Source organism: Pseudophryne corroboree, chromosome 8, assembly GCF_028390025.1.
Source record: "Pseudophryne corroboree isolate aPseCor3 chromosome 8, aPseCor3.hap2, whole genome shotgun sequence".
In the NCBI taxonomy this organism is placed as follows: Eukaryota; Metazoa; Chordata; class Amphibia; order Anura; family Myobatrachidae; genus Pseudophryne; species Pseudophryne corroboree.
Genome location: NC_086451.1, coordinates 288,158,027 through 288,176,601, shown reverse-complemented (window position 1 = coordinate 288,176,601; position 18,575 = coordinate 288,158,027). Strand labels below are relative to the sequence as shown.

The window sequence follows — 18,575 nt, the reverse complement described above, 5'->3', positions numbered from 1 at the left end:
GGCAAATCATTGGCACCTTTTTACTCTGACAGCATCAAGTGTCAGGTTTTACAGGGATTGCTTTTTCTAATCCTGGTGGCCGTCATGACGTAGTTGTTAAACATCACGTTCACAAAGCTTTACACATGCCACTAATATAATGCACGTGGCAATGGCATTATTCCCCTGATCTGTTTTAAATTATATCAAAATAAATTGGATCCAGTAATATCAGATTGTGATAGGCTATAATATTTTTTTAAGAGCCAACAGAGAGTACATTATGGGGTCTATTCATGAAGCAATGAAAAGTGTGGAGAAGTGAGCATGTGTAGAAGTTGTCCATGGCAACCAATCAGCTGCTCCATACAATTGTATAGTATGCAAATTGTAAATGTTACTTCAATGCTGATTGTTTGCCACGGGCAACTTCTCCACTGGCTCACTTCTCCACACGTTTCACTGCTTCAAAAATAGACCCCTAAGTATGATAAATGTTAGCTACCAGAATCACACTGTGGGTCACCATGGCGATGCACAGTGGTGAATTTCCCATTAGGCACATGAGGCACGTGCCCAGTGGAGGCACTTCTTAGGGGGAGGCATTTGGGCACGTTTCATTTCTGTCAATCCAGAATTACCAGTAACTACAATATAATTCCACTGTAATATACTGTACACTATCTTCAGTTGAGTTTGGATGGGTAGGACATGTGCAGACTGTCCTGTAAGCTATCCTACTTAGTAAATATATATACATAATTAACAAATAAATAAAATGTCATAGCTCATGGTTTGTTTACAGTCGCCAAAATGAGTGCTTGTAATCAAACAATGAAAATAATAAAATTGCATGGCAGGGGTAGTCAATACTGTAAATTTGCCCCTGGTGATGCAGTCAAGATAATAATATAATGAGTTCAAGACATTAGCTAATATAGCTAGCTAGAATATCTTTTGCAGGATTTCAGGTCTGACTGGATATGCTTTAATGAAGTCACAGGGAGAGATTTATCAGAATCAGAATCAGCTTTATTGGCCAGGTGTACTCACGTACACTAGGAATTCTTTGTGGTACAATGCATCGCCAAGCAGCAACATGAAGGGGGAATACATAGCATACGAAGGGGGAAGAACATAGCATACATTACACACATTACACGTATGAGTTGATACTGCACATTGCAACTGTACAATAGACTAAACATATTAGACATATTATACACGTAAGACTAAACACAAAGGCTGCTTGGCAGAGCAGCACCGAGGCAGCCATCTGCGGCGCCAACTAGAACTCAAACAATGCACATAATACAGAAGATTTAAGTATTACATCAAAAGATAAACCACACAGACAATAAAGACAGAAAGCATAATGCAGGGTTGGTGTAAGCATTTTGGGTAATAACCTCCAGGGGTTGTGTATTCCACCCTCACAAGGTACCAGGTGCGGCAGCCATCTTAGGAGCACTGCGTAGGATTTCCCAGGGTGGAATAGTCCACCCCTAGAAGAGAACCAGTGGTTTTCTGTACTGTCTGTAAAGTGCCACAGATAGGGTGTGGTTTTCATAATAGCCAAACAGCATCCAGTATGGTGCACTTTGCCCAAGCTAATCAGCAGTTCTAGAGTAGCATTGGACCCCTCCTTGTACTCTCAACTATTGGATACCAGGGGGAGAATATTAAAATGTAGTGAAACTTAACACACGTGGCACTACAAATGCCAACATGAACTCCACAGCCATTGACTGCTATATAATGCTGGCACTTGTTGAACTACAAGCACCGCAGGTGCACACTACAGGTGATATCCCCATATTATATGTCAATGTAGAGTCACTTGTTAGTATAAAGCAAAAATAATGGTGACCCCCAATCCTATAGAAACAAAATAGCATTGTCCCCGATTCTGTAGAAATAAATAGTTGATCCTTAATCCTAATCCTTATAGAAAATAAATAGTATTGTTTCGGGTTGTATAGAAATAAATAGTATTGTACCCTATCCTGGAGAATAAAATAGTATTGACCCTAGTCTTATAGAAATAAATAATATTGTCCCCAACACTATGTATAAATAAATAATAGAACCTAAAGAGTTTTCCCATGAATAACAGTTAAAAAGGTGCCTCATTAATTAATACTTATCTACAATTTCCTTTTTTTCTTGTTTCAATGTAAATAAATAAAAAAAAACTTTATTTACAGAACGGCAGCTTTCCAGGAGCGCCCAATGTGAACTGAGTCCATTTTCATTGAGCCAGGCTACTTACTAGCCTGTCAGCCAATCAGGGGAGGTCTTAGTAATGTAACAGTCAGTAACATAGTAAGTGCATGCTGGCACTTGTAGTGCCACGAGTGCTGGCAAATTCTTTTCACATTTTTCCCTAGTTCCCAATTACAGGAGAGACCAAGTAACAACACCTTAGTAAATTTCACACAAAATGTCACTTCAAAGTCAATATTACTACCACTCTAGTCTAATATCCTTTACTTGCAAATTGTTAGTCCCTAAAACATTACTTATCTGTAGGAGACTTCAGGAACGACTTTTTTACATTGTAGAACTTTTTACATTGCCACTTGTCTTTTAAAGTATAGACCAGCGCCTGGGACAGATGGAAAATCTGTCCCCTCCTACAGACTCTTGATCTGCAAATCCATGCAATTCATGTACTAATAGGTACAAACGGAATATGCACTGCGGGAGATGCATGATTTACAATGTTGTAAAGGACCGTTACTATCTAGTTATACTTTTCTTGTTTCAATATTTCCTGAGACACATTGATGTTGCCTGCCATCTAGTGGCTTCTTTCTGTAATTAAAAACAAATGATTGGATGCTTTTCATTTTCATTCAGCAGTTTTGCACCCACAGGAGAGAGCAAGAGGTATTTGCTATTAGTGCCAAGGCGTGAGCCTGCACTCACGTCAGTGCTGGATCGGATATCTTCCACATACAGTATGAGCTGCCCTCTGCCACATGAAATCCTCACATGTTGCTTGTGAAGAACTATTGTACTCATAACAGCCTATTTGGTGTAGACTGCTAAACATGTATAATAAGACACACACTTTTGTTTACAATATTAATTCTAGATAGCTACAGTAGGAATGCTTATACTAGTCACACATGACTTTTACGTTTTTCTTGTCTGTACAATGGGAAGTGCCTGTTTTAAAATCCTTAGGTATTATCAGTAGTTTTATAAGTGTACTATTTCTTTTCTGGTTCTAGGGTATTCCAGGTCCCAAAGGTCAGAAAGGTGAACCTTCCTATGCACCAGGGGAAATTAAAGGACCAAAGGTAAGAGCAAATGTAGATACCAATCTGCCATGCTACAGTAGTTTAATGATTAGTCTCATTTACAAATGCAGTATGCTCGGTACAATACAGGTACAAAACAAAACAACATCTCACATTTCTACTAATCGCGCCATGTAATCTCTTCTCATAATCTGAGAGTGGTGGGATTTTATTACATTTGACTTTCCCCGCATTGTGACAGCATGTAGTATTGTTAGGATGGCAGCATAGCTATGCTAATGTTTTATATACAGAACTGTCTCTAATCCCACCTCCTTTGTTTCCTCAGAAGACCTGGGAATCCACATATATAACATTATATGGGGGAAACGACTATGGGGCAAATTCAAATTAGTAATTTATCACGATTGCTATTTCTGCCACATTCACTTCTTTTTTGCCATGAAAATACCATATGCACGTTACCACGATTTGCGTATGCAATTACAAAATCGTGAAAACTGTATTACTGCAAAAATTGGTGCTGAAAATGAAAAGTGAAAAAATGGGTCAATTTGTCTGTACCCCCCCAAAAAAGATAAACTAACATTGGGTAACTGCATAGAAGTTTATTATTGGTTATAATAAAAGTATTTCTCTTACGTCCTAGAGGATGCTGGGGTTCCATTTAGTACCATGGGGTATAGAGGGGTCCTTTGGGAGCCACTGGCACTTTAAGAGTTTAATAGTGTGGGCTGGCTCCTCCCTCTATGCCCCTCCTACCAGACTCAGTTTAGAAAATGTGCCCGGAGGAGCCGGTCACAGCTAGGGGAGCTCCTAGGAGTTTTCTTAGTTTTATTGTTTTCTAGAGTTTGTTATTTTACAGGCAGGCTGCTGGCAACAGCCTACCTGCTTTGTGGGACATAGGGGGGGAGTAGGATCCAACCCTTGAGGTTAATGGACCCTATCTCCGCTGACTGGACACTGAGCTCCTGAGGGTGCTGATCGCAAGCCCACGAGGCGACCGCTCACTCCCGCAGCATGGCCGCCACCCCCTAACAGTGCCAGTAGAAAGAAGAGTGGTGAATCGGACACCGGAGTCCCGGTAAGCGGGTCCCCGGCGAGATGGCGGCACAAAGGTGGGAGCGCAGCTCTGACAGGCTGTGCTCCGGAGGGCTCAGCGGCACACTGTGTACGGTGCTGTGAGAGGCGTCCTGAGCCAGCGCTTGTACCCTAAACTGGTCACAGAAGCTATCCAGGGACTGATACTACGGTTAGCTGAAGCCTACCTCAGACCAGTATAATACAATAAGTGCGGGAAAACGTGCCATTGCATGGGAGCGGGGCTTCTCCTCAGAGCGGATCCAGCACTCACCAGCACCATTTTCTCCCTACAGATCACAGCTTCACAGAACGCTGACAGGGAGCGCTGCCCTCCATATAACTCCAGCTATCCTCTGCTGTACCAGGATGTTATAGACAGGGGGGGAGTGTATATTATTAACTGATTATCTTATTAAGGCTATTCAGTCAGCGCCGCCCATTTATCTTAATAATCTGCCTACTGGGGCGCTGTGTGGCTGGCTCCTTATACTCTGTGCTTCTCTGAAGGTAATCTGGGGGAAACTGTGTCTGACATTTTCCTGTGTGTGTGTGTGGCTGTATTTCTCACATTACCAGGTCTGGGGATTCTGTATCTTGGGTTGCAGAGTGTGTATCTTCTCCGGAAGAATCTATCCCTTGTACTCAGGATTGCCATGTACCTTCTCAGCCTTCTCAGGCAGAATCCCCTTGGGTGAATTCTATAAGGGATATGATAACCCAGACGTCATCTAGGGTGTCCCATACTGAAACCGTCACGCAGGTTTTGCAACAGTCTATGGAGGTTATGAAATATTCAGCTCCGGCTGCCACATCTGTCCCTCCTGCATACCCTAAAAAGCGTGCTCTTGCCCAGATAATGCAAGTCGACACAGATACCGACTCTGATACAGGGGACGGTGATGGTGATGTGCGGGGGGGTGAGGCATCCCTTGCAAAGGGGGTGCAACTCATGATTGAGGCCATTAGGGACATTTTGCACATTACTGAGAAGGTACCAGAGCAGGTAGAGGAGGCTTACTTTAGTGATACTAAGAAAACCCTCCCTTACGTTCCCCACTTCTAAGGAGCTGAACTTCTTGTTTAAAAAATCCTGGGAAAACCCAGAGAAAAAATTCCAGATCCCCAAAAGGGTTCTCGTTGCTTTTCCCCTCCCTGAGGAGGATAGGAAAAAGTGGAAAAATCCACCTATAGTAGACGCTTCTGTATCTCGATTGTCAAAAAAGGTAGTTTTACCTGTTCTTGGTTCAACCACTTTAAAAGAGCCGGCGGACCGCAAGACTACTCTCGAGTCAATTTACACTGCTACAGGGATGGCCTTACGGCCCACTATTGCTTGTGCGTGGATTTCTAAAGCCATAGTAAAATGGTCAGGTACAGTGTTAGAGGAATTTGAATCTCTAGATAGGAGTGACATTGAATTGTTTTTGCGTCACATACAGGATTCTGCAGGATTCATGGTGGAGGCCATGAAGGACCTTGGCAACGTTAATGCAAGAACTTCTTCCATGGCTGTTTCGGCGCGCAGAGGACTCTGGCTACGCCAATGGTCTGCGGATACAGAATCCAAGGAAAGTGTGGAGAACCTACCCTTCACAGGTCAGGCTCTATTTGGAGAAGTGTTAGATACGTGGATCTCCACGGCTATGGCGGGTAAGTCAACATTCCTTCCCTCAGCAGCGCCGGCAGCTAGGAAGCCTTATCCTACTTCAACCGTGCAGTCCTTTCGGGCCCCAAAAGTTAAAAAGTCCAAACCCCCTTCCACTTTCTTTAGAAGTGGTTGAGGGAAATCTAGAAAACCTGCTACATCAGGTTCACAGGAGCAGAAACCAGGTTCTGCTTCCTCCAAATCTTCAGCATGACGGTGGACCTCCCAGCCTGGAAATCAGCCAGGTGGGAGCGAGACTAAGAAATTTAAGTCACATCTGGGCTTCTTCTGGCCTAGACCCCTGGGTACTAGACATTGTAACCCAGGGATACAAACTGGAGTTTCAAGAACCCCCACCTCAAAGATTCATCAAATCAGGCTTACCAGCGTCGCTGATAAACAGTGCTATCCTCCAGGAAGCCATTCAAAAATTGGTACAAACAAATGTCATTGTCCCAGTTTCACCTCATCTACTGACAAGGGGTTATTACTCAAACCTGCTTGTGGTCCCGAAACCGGATGGTTTGGTGAGGCCGATTTTAAACCTAAAATCCTTAAACCCCTACTTGAGGGAATTCAAATTCAAAATGGAGTCTCTGAGAGCGGTGATCTCAGGTCTGGAGGAGGGGGAATTCCCTGGATATCAAGGATGCGTACCTCCATATTCCGATCTGGCCGCCTCACCAGGCTTATCTAAGATTTGCGCTACTGGACTGTCATTATCAGTTCCAGGCACTGCAGTTTGGCCTTTCCACAGCACCGAGGGTGTTCCGGTCGATATATGTGTTCCCTCCACTTCCACTCATCCCAAGGATTCTCAAACCAATAAAAAGACCAAGAGTTCAGGCAATCCTCATTGCTCAGGACTGGCCAAGAAGGGCTTGGTACGTGGATCTTCTGGAATTGCTGCTGGAGGATCCCAGACCTCTTCCTCTATGCAAGGACCTGCTACAACAGGGGCCGTTCGCTTATCAAGACTTACCACGGCTACGTTGGATGGCATGGAGGTTGAACGCCTGAATTTAGCTCGGAAGGGCATTCCGAAAAAGGTAATTCCTACCCTGATACAGACTAGGAAGGGAGTAACGTCTAAACATTACCATCGGATTTGGAAAAAGTATGTGTCATGGTGTGAATCCAAGAAGTTTCCTACGGTGGAGTTTCAAGTGGGACGGTTTCTCCTCTTTCTACAAGCAGGTGTGGATGTGGGCCTACGCTTAGGCTCCATAAAGGTCCAGATTTTGGCCTTGCCAATTTTCTTCCAGAAACAATTGGCTGCTCTCCCTGAGGTTCAGACCTTCTTGAAGGGGGTTCTGCACATCCAACCACCATTAGTGCCGCGTACGGCGCAGTGGGATCTTAAAGTGGTGCTGCAGTTCCTGCAATCAGATTGGTTAGAGCCTTTACAGGAGGTAGAAGTCAAGCTTCTAACTTGGAAGGCTGTCACACTGTTGCCATTGGCATCTGCTAGGCGTGTGTCAGAATTGGGGGCCTTTTCCTACAAGAGCCCCTACTTGATTTTCCATGAAGATGGGGCTGAGCTCAGGATGCGTCAGCAATTTCTTCCAAAGGTTGTGTCGGCTTTTCATATCAACCAACCTATTGTGCCAGTGGCTACTGACTCCTCAATTACCTCAAAGTCCTTGCATGTTGTGAGGGCTTTGAAAATATATGTGAAGAGAACTTCTTGTCACAGGAAGTCGGACGCGCTGTTTGTCCTTTATGCTCCCAACAAGGTTGGGTGTCCTGCATCTAAGCAGACGATTTCTCGCTGGATCAGGTTTACTATCCAGTATGATTATTCTACGGCAGGCCTGACGTGTCCAAATTCTGTTAAGGCCCACTCTACCCGTAAGGTGGGTTCTTCCTGGGCAGCTGCCCGGGGTGTCTTGGCTTTGCAGCTTTGCCGGGCAGCTACTTGGTCAGGGTCGAACAAGTTTGCTAAGTTCTACAAGTTTGATACTTTGGCCTCTGAGGAGCTAAAGTTTGGTCAATCTGTTCTGCAGGAGCCTCCGCGCTCTCCCTCCTGTACTGGGAGCTTTGGTACATCCCCATGGTACTAGATGGAACCCCAGCGTCCTCTAGGACGTAAGAGAAAATAGGATTTTAATTACCTACTGGTAAATCCTTTTCTCGTAGTCCGTAGAGGATGCTGGGCGCACGCCCAGCGCTTCGGTTTCCTGCATTGTTACTTGATTCAGTAATGCATTGTTCCTTGTTTCAGTACTGCTTTGTTACTTGGTTAAGTACTGCATTGTTACTTAGTTAAGTACTGTTTTTCAGCTGTTGCTGAATGTTTTCAAGTTGGTTAGCTTGGCTTGGCTTTCCTTTTGCTATGTGTGAGCTGGTATGAATCTCACCACTATCTGTGTAATTTCCTTCTCTCGAAGTATGTCCGTCTCCTCGGGCACAGTTTCTAGACTGAGTGTGGTAGTAGGGGCATAGAGGGAGGAGCCAGCCCACACTATTAAACTCTTAAAGTGCCAGTGGCTCCCAAAGGACCCGTCTATACCCCATGGTACTAAATGGTACCCCAGCATCCTCTACGGACTACGAGAAAAGGATTTACCGGTAGGTAATTAAAATCCTATTTTCTGGTACTTAAATTTGGGTCAAACGGCTGTTATATGCATTAAAAAAAATTAAAAAAATTAGAGAAAGCTGTTTTTTCTCAGCAAAATAAGTGCTGTCATTAAATTTGGTATATTAAATGGTATAAAATGAGTATACGTATATATTGGGTCATTTCAGGGGACTTTAGAAAAAAAGTAGAAACAGACTGACTACTCCGACCTGCAAGTCTAAAACCCTTGTCCCACTCATAATACACCCCAATATACCTGTCCCATACCTTGTACCCCGATATCTATCATTTTGCACTTTTTACTCCAAAAATGGCATGTTGTTATTAAATATATATTAAAAAATTAAAAATATATTAAAACTTCTAGGGGCCTAATTAGTCATTCAGGGGGTGTCCCTGGGGTTCTGAACCAAATCTAGACATTTTTAACTTAAAATTGTGATTTTCCACAAGTTTATTACCTGCTTAGAGTCGGTGAATTGAAATTTGTAGTAAAATTACATTGAAACTATTTTTGCAGACAATTGAATATGCGCGTTTCACCATTCACAGTAAATTTGCGTTTTTTACTTTCACGGCTAATTGAATTCGGCACTAAATATTTTTATTATCAAATCACAAGTTTGGTCTCTATCAATAAAAGTCTCAATGAGTGCAGAATAAAAAGTAATAATAAATTATGGTTATTGTTACTCTGATTTTTTTTTTATATAATATTTTATTAACCACTTAACTGAAATTTTTCCCCCAAAAAAATCCTCAACCCTTAATGGTAATATATCCCATTGGGAGAGACCCCACCCCACTCCCAGCTTGCCCCCACTGTACTGGTACCCTCACTCCCCATGTGTCACCTTTTATGTACATATCTATTTTTTATATATTTCCCATCCCCCGACCAAAAATACTTTGCATGACCCACCCCCTAAACAGATAAATACTATCTTGTCTCTTTCTTTGAATGATCTCTTACTCTGCTTAGTCTCTCACTCTGGCTGGGTTCTTACTCAGGGCTGTCTTTTCGTATGGGCTCAATGGGCTCTTGCCCAAGGGCCCCAAGAGAATAAGGGCCCTAGGCTGATAGCTGAGGGTACCCTCTTTCCAGGGGTACCAGATTTTTGAAAATCGGCCCTGGGGAACCGGAGATATCCGACTTGAAAGCAGTGGTCCCCATCCAAGCCTGTTAATTGCTCTTCCCAGCCAGATATTTTGGGTTCTGTCTGACTTTGAGTATTTCTAAGGGTATAAGCCAAAAGCTGAGACTCTCCCCTTTTAGTGGACACTGGCAGCTTGTTTCTGCTATGCTCAGAACCAGAGATATCAGCCTTCAAGCAGCTGGTCCCTGCTCCAGCTCCACATGCCTAATATGCAGTTTTATATTTTCGTTGGTGAATTGCTCTGGCTCCTGAACTCTGATCCCCAAGTCCCCAGTACCTCCTGACAGTTGTCCCTAGTACCTCCTGACAGGTGTCTCCAGTACCTCCTGAAAGATGTCTCCAGTACCTCCTGAAAGGTGTCCCCAGTACCTCCTGAAAGGTGTCCCCAGAACCTTCTGAAAGGTGGGACTCTCTAGTATTTTATCTCATTTAAAGCTAAGAAATATATTTTCAGGAACTTGAGATATCTGCAGTCAAGCAAGCTACCCTCCCACCAGAAAATGATAAATATTAAGCCCACTCCACCAGCCACCCCTCCCCTACGTATTAAACACCCCCTACCACCCTGGAAGTCATGTACCAGGGCCCCTTCATTCAGCCCAATGCCCCTTCTACAGTTTAGCCCCATCTGTGCAGTAAAGGAGTAATTAGCAGAAATCACTGATTCAGGTCCTACATGCTGAGCAGAAGATAGAACACCCCCTACTGCCCACGGGACATCAAAGCTGCTGCTGATAGCTCCTCCCACCCCTACCGCTGGTGCATGGGTAGGGGGCCCAGTGCATTGCTGTGCCCAGGGGCCTACACTGCTGTTAAGATGGCTCTGTTCTTACTCTGGCTGGTCTTTCACTCTGGCTGGTCTCTCACTCTGCCCGGCCTCTCACTCTGCCTGGTCTCTCACTCTGGCTGGTCTCTCACTCTGGCTGGTCTCTCACTCTGGCTGGTGTCTCGCTCTGGCTGTCCTCTTACTCTGCCCGTCCTCTCACTCTGCCCAGCCTCTCACTCTGCCCAGCCTCTCACTCTGCCTTGTCTCTCACTCTAAGCCGGTCTCTCACTCTGGCTGGTCTCTCACTCTGGCTGTCCTCTCACTCTGGCTGTCCTCTCACTCTGCCTGGTCTCTCCCTCTGATCGGTTTCTCACTCTGCCTGGTCTCTTACTCTGCCCGGTCTCTCACTCAGGCTTGTCTCTTACTGTGCCTGTTCTTTCACTATGGCTGGTCTCTCACTCTGGATGGTCTCTAACTCTGCCTGGTCTCTCACTCTGGCTGGTCTCTTAAGTTGCATACACACTGGGCGTTTTTGCCCAGCATGTATGTACAGCGATGATCGTGAACATCGCTGGCGGGAAAATAGCTCCGTGCATACACACTGAGCTATTTTCCCTGTACCCAGCGATGTTCACGGGGGGGGGGTGAAGCACTTCTACAGTTGGAGACTGTGGAAAATGAAAATGCTTCACTCTGCTTTTAAAACAGCCCAACGGACAGCGATGATGAGGGAGCGCTCATCGCCCGCCCATACACACTGGACGAGTTTGAGCTCAAAGTAGCTAAAAATGCCAAAAGTGAGCTACTTTGAGCTCAAAATCGCCTAGTGTGTGTGGGCCTTTACTCTGCCTCGTCTCTCACTCTGGCTGGTCTCTTCCTCTGGCTGGTTCTTTTATTCTGCCTGGTGCCTTACTTTGGCTTATGTCTAGCCCTGGCTGGTCTCTTCCTCTTAGTTCTCTTTTTCTGTCTGATCTCTTGTGCTGACCGTCCTCTTGTTCTGGAAGGTCTCTTACTCTACCTGGTATCTGGCTGGAAAATAGCTCATGTGTTAAGTGTCTGATTGCAGTATACGAGTTTGTGACTTCAAGTCCACTGCATGGCATTCTGAGCAGTATGCATTCTAATTACAGGAGTGTTATTATTAATAAGGAGCACATATCTCCTGTCTGTTGGGGCTAAGATGACTACTGGGGGGGGGGGGGGGGGGGTTCTAACAAACAATTCTCATGATGGCAATAAGGAAGTTTATCATAGGTAGACTGTGCAAGGAGGGGAGATGGCCCATCTGACATTTGCCAGACGTGTAAGATGGCCAGTCTGACCCTGATATAACCTCATATTCTCCCATAGAGCATCTTATGCCCCATACTATCCCATGAGCTCCATGCATATCTCATGGTACATGTTGTGAATTCCTTGCCAAAAACTGTCCAGACGGGTTGGTGCCTCTGGAGCAGGACTGTCCTACTTCTCTTCAACTCCTTCTAAGCACCCTGCATCTGTCTCTGCTTATGTGGCTTCAGAACATGAGAACCACGAGGACGCAATGGATTAGTCTGGCACTGGCACAAATGACCAGAGCTCACGTCTGATGAGTCTACTTGGTTGCTAGGCTACCAATTGAAATAAATTGAGTTTTTATTAAATGAGGCACATTATTCTCTTCTATAGAGATTCTGTGTTCTCTTAGAAACTGTCAATTTGACTAGAAGTTACTGCAATTTTACAACTGTGTGTTTTGCATTGTTCTAGGGGGATGATGGACGCAATGGAGCTGATGGTCGTCCTGTATGTATATTTTCTTTAATGCAGATTTAGAATTCATAGTTTGTCTTGTGTGAGTTTTGGATTTACGTAGAAGGGTCACAAGTTTTGGTGTATACAAAATGACCCAGAGAACCCTGATCTTCAGTTACAAAGGTGATCAGTCTTTTTAAAAGGCAAGATTTAGAAAACTTTATATATTTCACAATATTAGTGCTGAAAAACTTTTTTTCACTCAATATTTATGTTTAATCATATTAATAATTCTGTACAAGGTCACATTAAATAAAATCCATATAATTTTATTGAATAATGATCCCAGCAGGCCAATTTACCACAAAACATTGTATTATACACAGTTGACAAGTGTAGAACAAAGCATTTCAAACACATTTATTCTTTTTTAATCTGTTTCTAGTATATAATGTCCATTTTTCCTTATACACATGAAAACAACATTCTACTTTGCATATCCTTTTCCCCGTTACATTTATTAAGACTCTGAAAATGTCTCTTGGTTAATGGAAAGTTGCTCAGCTTTGTCATTGGCTGCAGTGACTTAATCATTGTTACGGTATGTTTCCAATCAGGGAGCCCGGGGACCACCTGGCCCTCCTGGCTTTACAGGGCCGTCAGGACCACCCGGATTACCAGTAAGTAGATTACTGAGTATACTTTCAGCTGGTTCTCATATAACACATAGGCTTGTGGCATGGTCACTGCTGTTATTCATAGCATGTTATTTGTATAGTAAGGGTTGTATATTTTCATACAACGGAGTAGTAATGGGGTCATCTAGGTAATGGGTACCGCAATGTGAAATGTGGGGAAGAGCTACAGAACTAGTTATGTACTAAACATCATGTACACTGGCTGTAAAACCAGACTGCAGCTGATATGCGCTATTCTCCAAGACCAAGTGTGAGGCTGGTGCACCCATCAGTGTCAGTCCCACTGACACCAGTGTTGTATCTCTCAGTGATTCAGAGGTGCACACAGTTGCAGATGCAGTGGAGCGATGTTTTGCTACTGTGCACGTGCCAGAACCATAATACGCACATGTGCCGAAGGATTATAAATGGCGCACACACAGATGATTTAGTTGCAAAGTGAGTGACGGTGAGTCAGCGTTTGGTGGAGGTAGTGGGGCGGGGCGGGGCAGGGGGGGGGGGGTTTGGAAGAACGAAGGTGGGTAGGGGAAATTTTCTAGGTGTGCCACTGCGAATCAGTATCCAGCTGGAGAGCCCCCAGCGTCTTAGGTGAGGCACTCATTCTGAGGCAGCATGGGGTTGTTTAGTGGTCCAGTGGTGTGACCGATGTTCCCATTTTTGTACGTAAGTGGTGAACGAGTCATTAGCATGTTTGCGTGCACATTAGAATCAGGCTCAATGAGTAGATGATTAGTGTTCTTGCTGAAAAAGTTACGTACAGTATAACTCATTTGTTGTAAATTCTCAAAATAACTGACTGTCTCTTTACTTTAGGGTTTACCCGGCCCAACTGGGTTTCCTGGTCCAGATGTAAGTTGTCACTTTTATAAATATTATCATTTTACTGCCCTTTTATTCAAATATGTGCTCAGAATGATTGTTCTTTCTGCTCCCTACTATGAGAAATTCCTACCTGTGTCTTCATTTGCAGGGTAGCTCTGGACCAGATCCCCCAGTAGAGAAAGGTGACAAGGTATTTACCATTATTCTGACATCTGTGCAATCTCATTGAGACAATGGGTTATCCCTGTTAAGGCTGTCTGGATTTTCTTCCTATCTATTCCTTACTGTTACAATCTGATCTGATCTGTGAAATACCATTTCCACCTTCCATATAACTCCTCAGACCTGTGTACTACTCGTTAGGAAGGTTACTATAGAAAAATTAAATGCCTAAATAACTGTATATGGTATAAATGAATTTACAGATGTGTCCACTACATCTCGCCTCCTGACACGTTAAACAGCACTTCTAGTCACGCCATGCCGTGGCATGAATCGGTAGTGCCGGGCGCCTTTTTGTGCAACTTTTTCCATTTAAATGCTTCTTATATACAAATATTTTACTGATTAAAATGATATGCAGCATGCCTGTATTCTGTGTGTGACCGCAGCTGTAATTGCATAAGAAATACTACGTTTTCCTAGAAACTACTGTAACGTACTATTTTGAATGCAGTTACAGCCACAGACGCACACAGAATATAGGCATGCCGCAGATCATTTTAATCAGCAGAGTCTGCTTATGCGTCTTATTCACATAGCAGTGCAAATAAAAAGCATTTTCGGCAAAACAAGACGCCCGACACTAACAGAGTTTCACGGGACCTGTCAGCTCACTCACACCAGGCATTTCTCACTGCATGGCGTATTGAGGCAAGATGTAATAGGACACATCTGTATACTGAAGTCAGAATACAGACAAGAAAGTACCACAAAAAATGCTTTTGTGGTCCTACGTGGCAAAACAACAAATATATATATATATATATATATATATATATATATATAAATATTTATATTGTGACTGATCTTTCTTATGGTAGCACAGTTGACAGTTAGCCCATGGCTCTGCCTGAAGAAGAGATTTCAAAGGATCTTTAATTGTTACAAAACTGGATGGAGTCGGTCTTTCCTGTATTCTGCAGAATGAACTATTGATCTTATAATGGGCATGTTTTTAGTTTATACGATTACTGTAAAGGGAAAATGTAATGGAGTGCGAGTTTAAGTACCCAATTATGGTACTACAAAGAGCCAGCATGCACGTGTCTCCATAATAATAAATTAATATGACATCACTAACATGAAGATATTATTGCCCCCATTTTTCAGTATATACTGTATATGATATTGGCCCCTTACAATTTATTTTATTATTTTATTGTTTGTGGATGAGATGTACTACATTATCGGCGATGAGATACATCCCTCCATTTATGACGTACTTACTGGTTAATGATGGTATGTACCTAGAAACTCGATTAGAGTTGCAAAGGACAGCTCTCCCAATTAGAGCTGTCAGTAGCAAACATATTACTTCTGGGTTTATGACTCGGAAGTCCTTCTGCATATGCACCCGTTTACCACCAGCTCTAAGCTCTGGAAGGTACTGCATTCCAGCCCTTGGTTCATATGGAAATGTGGACAAAACTAAGAAAACTGCATTTTCTGAGTTTTGGTTGCATTTTTTTTTATGTTGGTACATCCAGTCCTATTAATGTTATTCTTTATTATTATTAACTAGCTGAAGTACCCGGCGTCGCCCAGCTTTAAATTTTCCAGTTAATTTATCAATGAGTTGGATGTAACTGTCAACATATTAAAAATATTTAGTAGTTCTTTCAATACACCCAAGAGGTGGCTGCCAAGTGTCATTTTTGTTTTTGGGGTGTCGCCAGTAGCCCTGATCCACAGCTTTTCTTTCTGTTCAGTTTCATAATCACTTTTCCATTGCGAGATGGGTTTAAAGTTTTCCTCCTGTTATCAGTGTTGCTATTGCAAGGCTTTTGGGAACACAACAGTTTTTGTCTTCCGACCTCCATTTTTGTCAGTTATTTTACTTAATTGATTTATGGTTATGTCAGTCAGTTATTTCAGGTCATTGAATTATGGTTATTCCTATCAGTTATTACAGTTCATGAAAGCTTTCATCTAAAGCCATCCAGTGGAAAGCCCAGACTAGGCTCCCCGGGTCAAAGTTCTTCCCAGCATACACCAATTGTAGATCTGACTGGGACCCCAGCCCCCCTAGAATGTCATCTGGGATCCAATGTTACCACTCTGTGAAGGTTTCATCCAAATCCATCCAGTGGCAGGCCCAGAACAGGCTCCCTGGGTCAAAGTTCTGGCCAGCGTAAACCAACGGGAGGTCCAACTGGGACCTCAACCCCCTAGTCTGTCTCCTGGGATCCAATTTTACCACTTTGCGAAGTTTACTTCCAAATCCATCCATTGGCAGGCCCAAAACAGGCTCCCTGGGTCAAATTCTGGCAGCGTACACCAATGAGAGGTCAGACGACCCGAACCCCCTAGTATGTTTTCTAGGATCCAATGTTACCACTCAGAACAGGATCCCTCGGTCAAAATTCTATTGTGAGGTTTGACTGGGACCCTAACCCCTGAAAACCTGGCCATGATCCAACTGGACAACCACATGTTGGTTTCATCCCAATTGATGCTGTTTTCTTTCATATCCATCCAGTGGACGGCCAAGAACAGGCTCCCTGAGTCAAAGTTCTATCCAGCGCATTCCGCCGTGAGGTCCGACCCTTAGTATGTCTTCTAGGATCCAATGTTACCACTCTGTGAAGTTTTCCTCAAAATCCATCCATTGGAAGGCCCAGAACAGGCCAAAGTTCTGCCCAGCGTGCGCCAAATGGGATGTCCGACTGGGACCTCAATTCCCCAACCCCCTACTTAATAATGACAAATTAATACCTATGTTTAATGTGATTCTTTATAATAGCTTTGCCTGACAGCTGAAAATGCATATTATGTGGCCAGTGGCGGAACTAGAAAATGGTGGGCCCAGGTGCAACAATACGCATTGGGCCCCCCTCCCATATTAAAAAAAGAGAAAGAGACTCACCCAAAAAATTGTGTTTTATCTCACTGAAAAGGGGTGTCGCCACACAATAGTACTCCGAATTCACGTTACACCACACAGTAGAGAGCTTTATACACATTACACCACACAGTAGAGAGCCTTATACACGGTACGTCACACAGAAGAGAGCCTTATACACCTTACGCCAGGATTTGGTATGATATACCGATGGAAGGGATGCCGTCGGTCATAATACAGACAGCGGCATCCCAACCATCAGAATACCGACAGCCTCCCAGAAAGTACTCTAACCCTTCCCTGTCCCCTACCCTAACTCTCCCCGGTGGTGACTTACCCTCCCCGCTTGGTGCCTAACCCTAACCCTCCCCGCTTGGTGCCTAACCCTTCCTGCTTGGTGCCTAACCCTAACCTCCCGTTGTAAGTGCCTAACCCTAACCCCCCCTTCCCGGTACCTAACCATCCCCTTGCCGTCCCCTCACCCTAAACCCTCTTGTAATGCCTAAACTTAATCTCCCACTCACCACGGCAGGAGGCGAGCGGGTCCCTGTAGAAAAACATTAAAGATTCCAGGCGTTGGTATTTTGACGCTGGAATCCTGAGCTCTGTCAGTATTTTGTTGCCAGCATTATGTCGCCTTTCGGGATTCTGAAAGGCGACATAATGCCGTATACATGTTACCCCACATAGTAGAGAGCTGTATACACGTTACGCCACACAGCAGAGAGCCATATACACATTATGTCACACAGCAGAGACCATTATACACGTTACGCCACACAGCAGAGAGCCATATATACATTACGTCACACAGTAGAGACCCTTATACATGGTACGCAGGTGTCTACCTTATGTGCATGCCAGCATTTACTACCAGGAATGTTAGATAGATAGATAGATAGATAGATAGATAGATAGATAGATAGATAGATAGATAGAGAGATAGATAGATATTGATGTAGCCAGCCTCATCTTTGCTGCGATGTGTAAGGCATGGGCGAACGCGTCGCGGCAAGCTGCAGTGAGCTAGTTGCACCCAACGTTTGCTCCATAGAAGTCTATGCCTCAGACATGGGCACACTAGTCGTGAGCATGGCAATATCTGTAGATATTGATATATACTGTATACACACACATAGTAAAACACACACGTTAAAATACATATATACACACACACCCATAGAAAAAAAAAGACACCCACAGCTAAACACACATAGCAAAACATATACACACACACACACACACACACACACACACACACACACATACACCCACCTATAGCAAAACAAACACACAGCTAAACATACACACACAGCCAGCAAAACACACACACCCTTGTATTTTTAGTACATGTGTTTTCTTTATCCACAACTTACTTTGCGGCACCTCCTGGCTCTGGCTCCCTGGCTCTGGCAAGGCTCTTCACTGCAGGGGCTGAGTGCTGAGTGCTGACAGTCACAGAGCCAGCGGGAAACTGATAGCTGCTGCGCTGCCGAGTTGAAGGGTGATGAGATCACCCTTCTCACTAACTGGCGCCATGTCCCGTGTGCAGACTACCTTCTTTGACAGGGCCCACGGCGCAGCGGCAGGCAGCATGTAATGAGTCAGGCTGTCTCTTTTACACTGCTGCCGGCTGTGGGCCCCTTCATAGCGCTGGGCCTCTGTGCATTGCACTGGCTGCCCTGGCGCAAGTTCCGCCGCTGTATGTGGCAGTTTTTGGTTCAAATTGTTATCAATTTTGGCCTTTCAAACCTGCTGCAAATCACCAGAT

General features: G+C 44.1%; 1 protein-coding gene across 4 annotated transcripts in view; it reads left to right on the top strand.

The window, feature by feature from the left end:
* Nucleotides 1-18,575, top strand: part of COL4A6 (collagen type IV alpha 6 chain) — a 445,180-nt gene that overhangs the window by 309,131 nt on the left and 117,474 nt on the right. For all 4 annotated transcript variants that reach the window (XM_063937284.1, XM_063937285.1, XM_063937286.1 and 1 more), the window contains exons 8-12: nt 3,219-3,287; nt 12,236-12,271; nt 12,838-12,900; nt 13,732-13,767; nt 13,889-13,930. In XM_063937284.1, the coding sequence (XP_063793354.1) occupies nt 3,219-3,287; nt 12,236-12,271; nt 12,838-12,900; nt 13,732-13,767; nt 13,889-13,930 (246 nt within the window). The remainder of the gene's footprint in view (nt 1-3,218; nt 3,288-12,235; nt 12,272-12,837; nt 12,901-13,731; nt 13,768-13,888; nt 13,931-18,575) is intronic.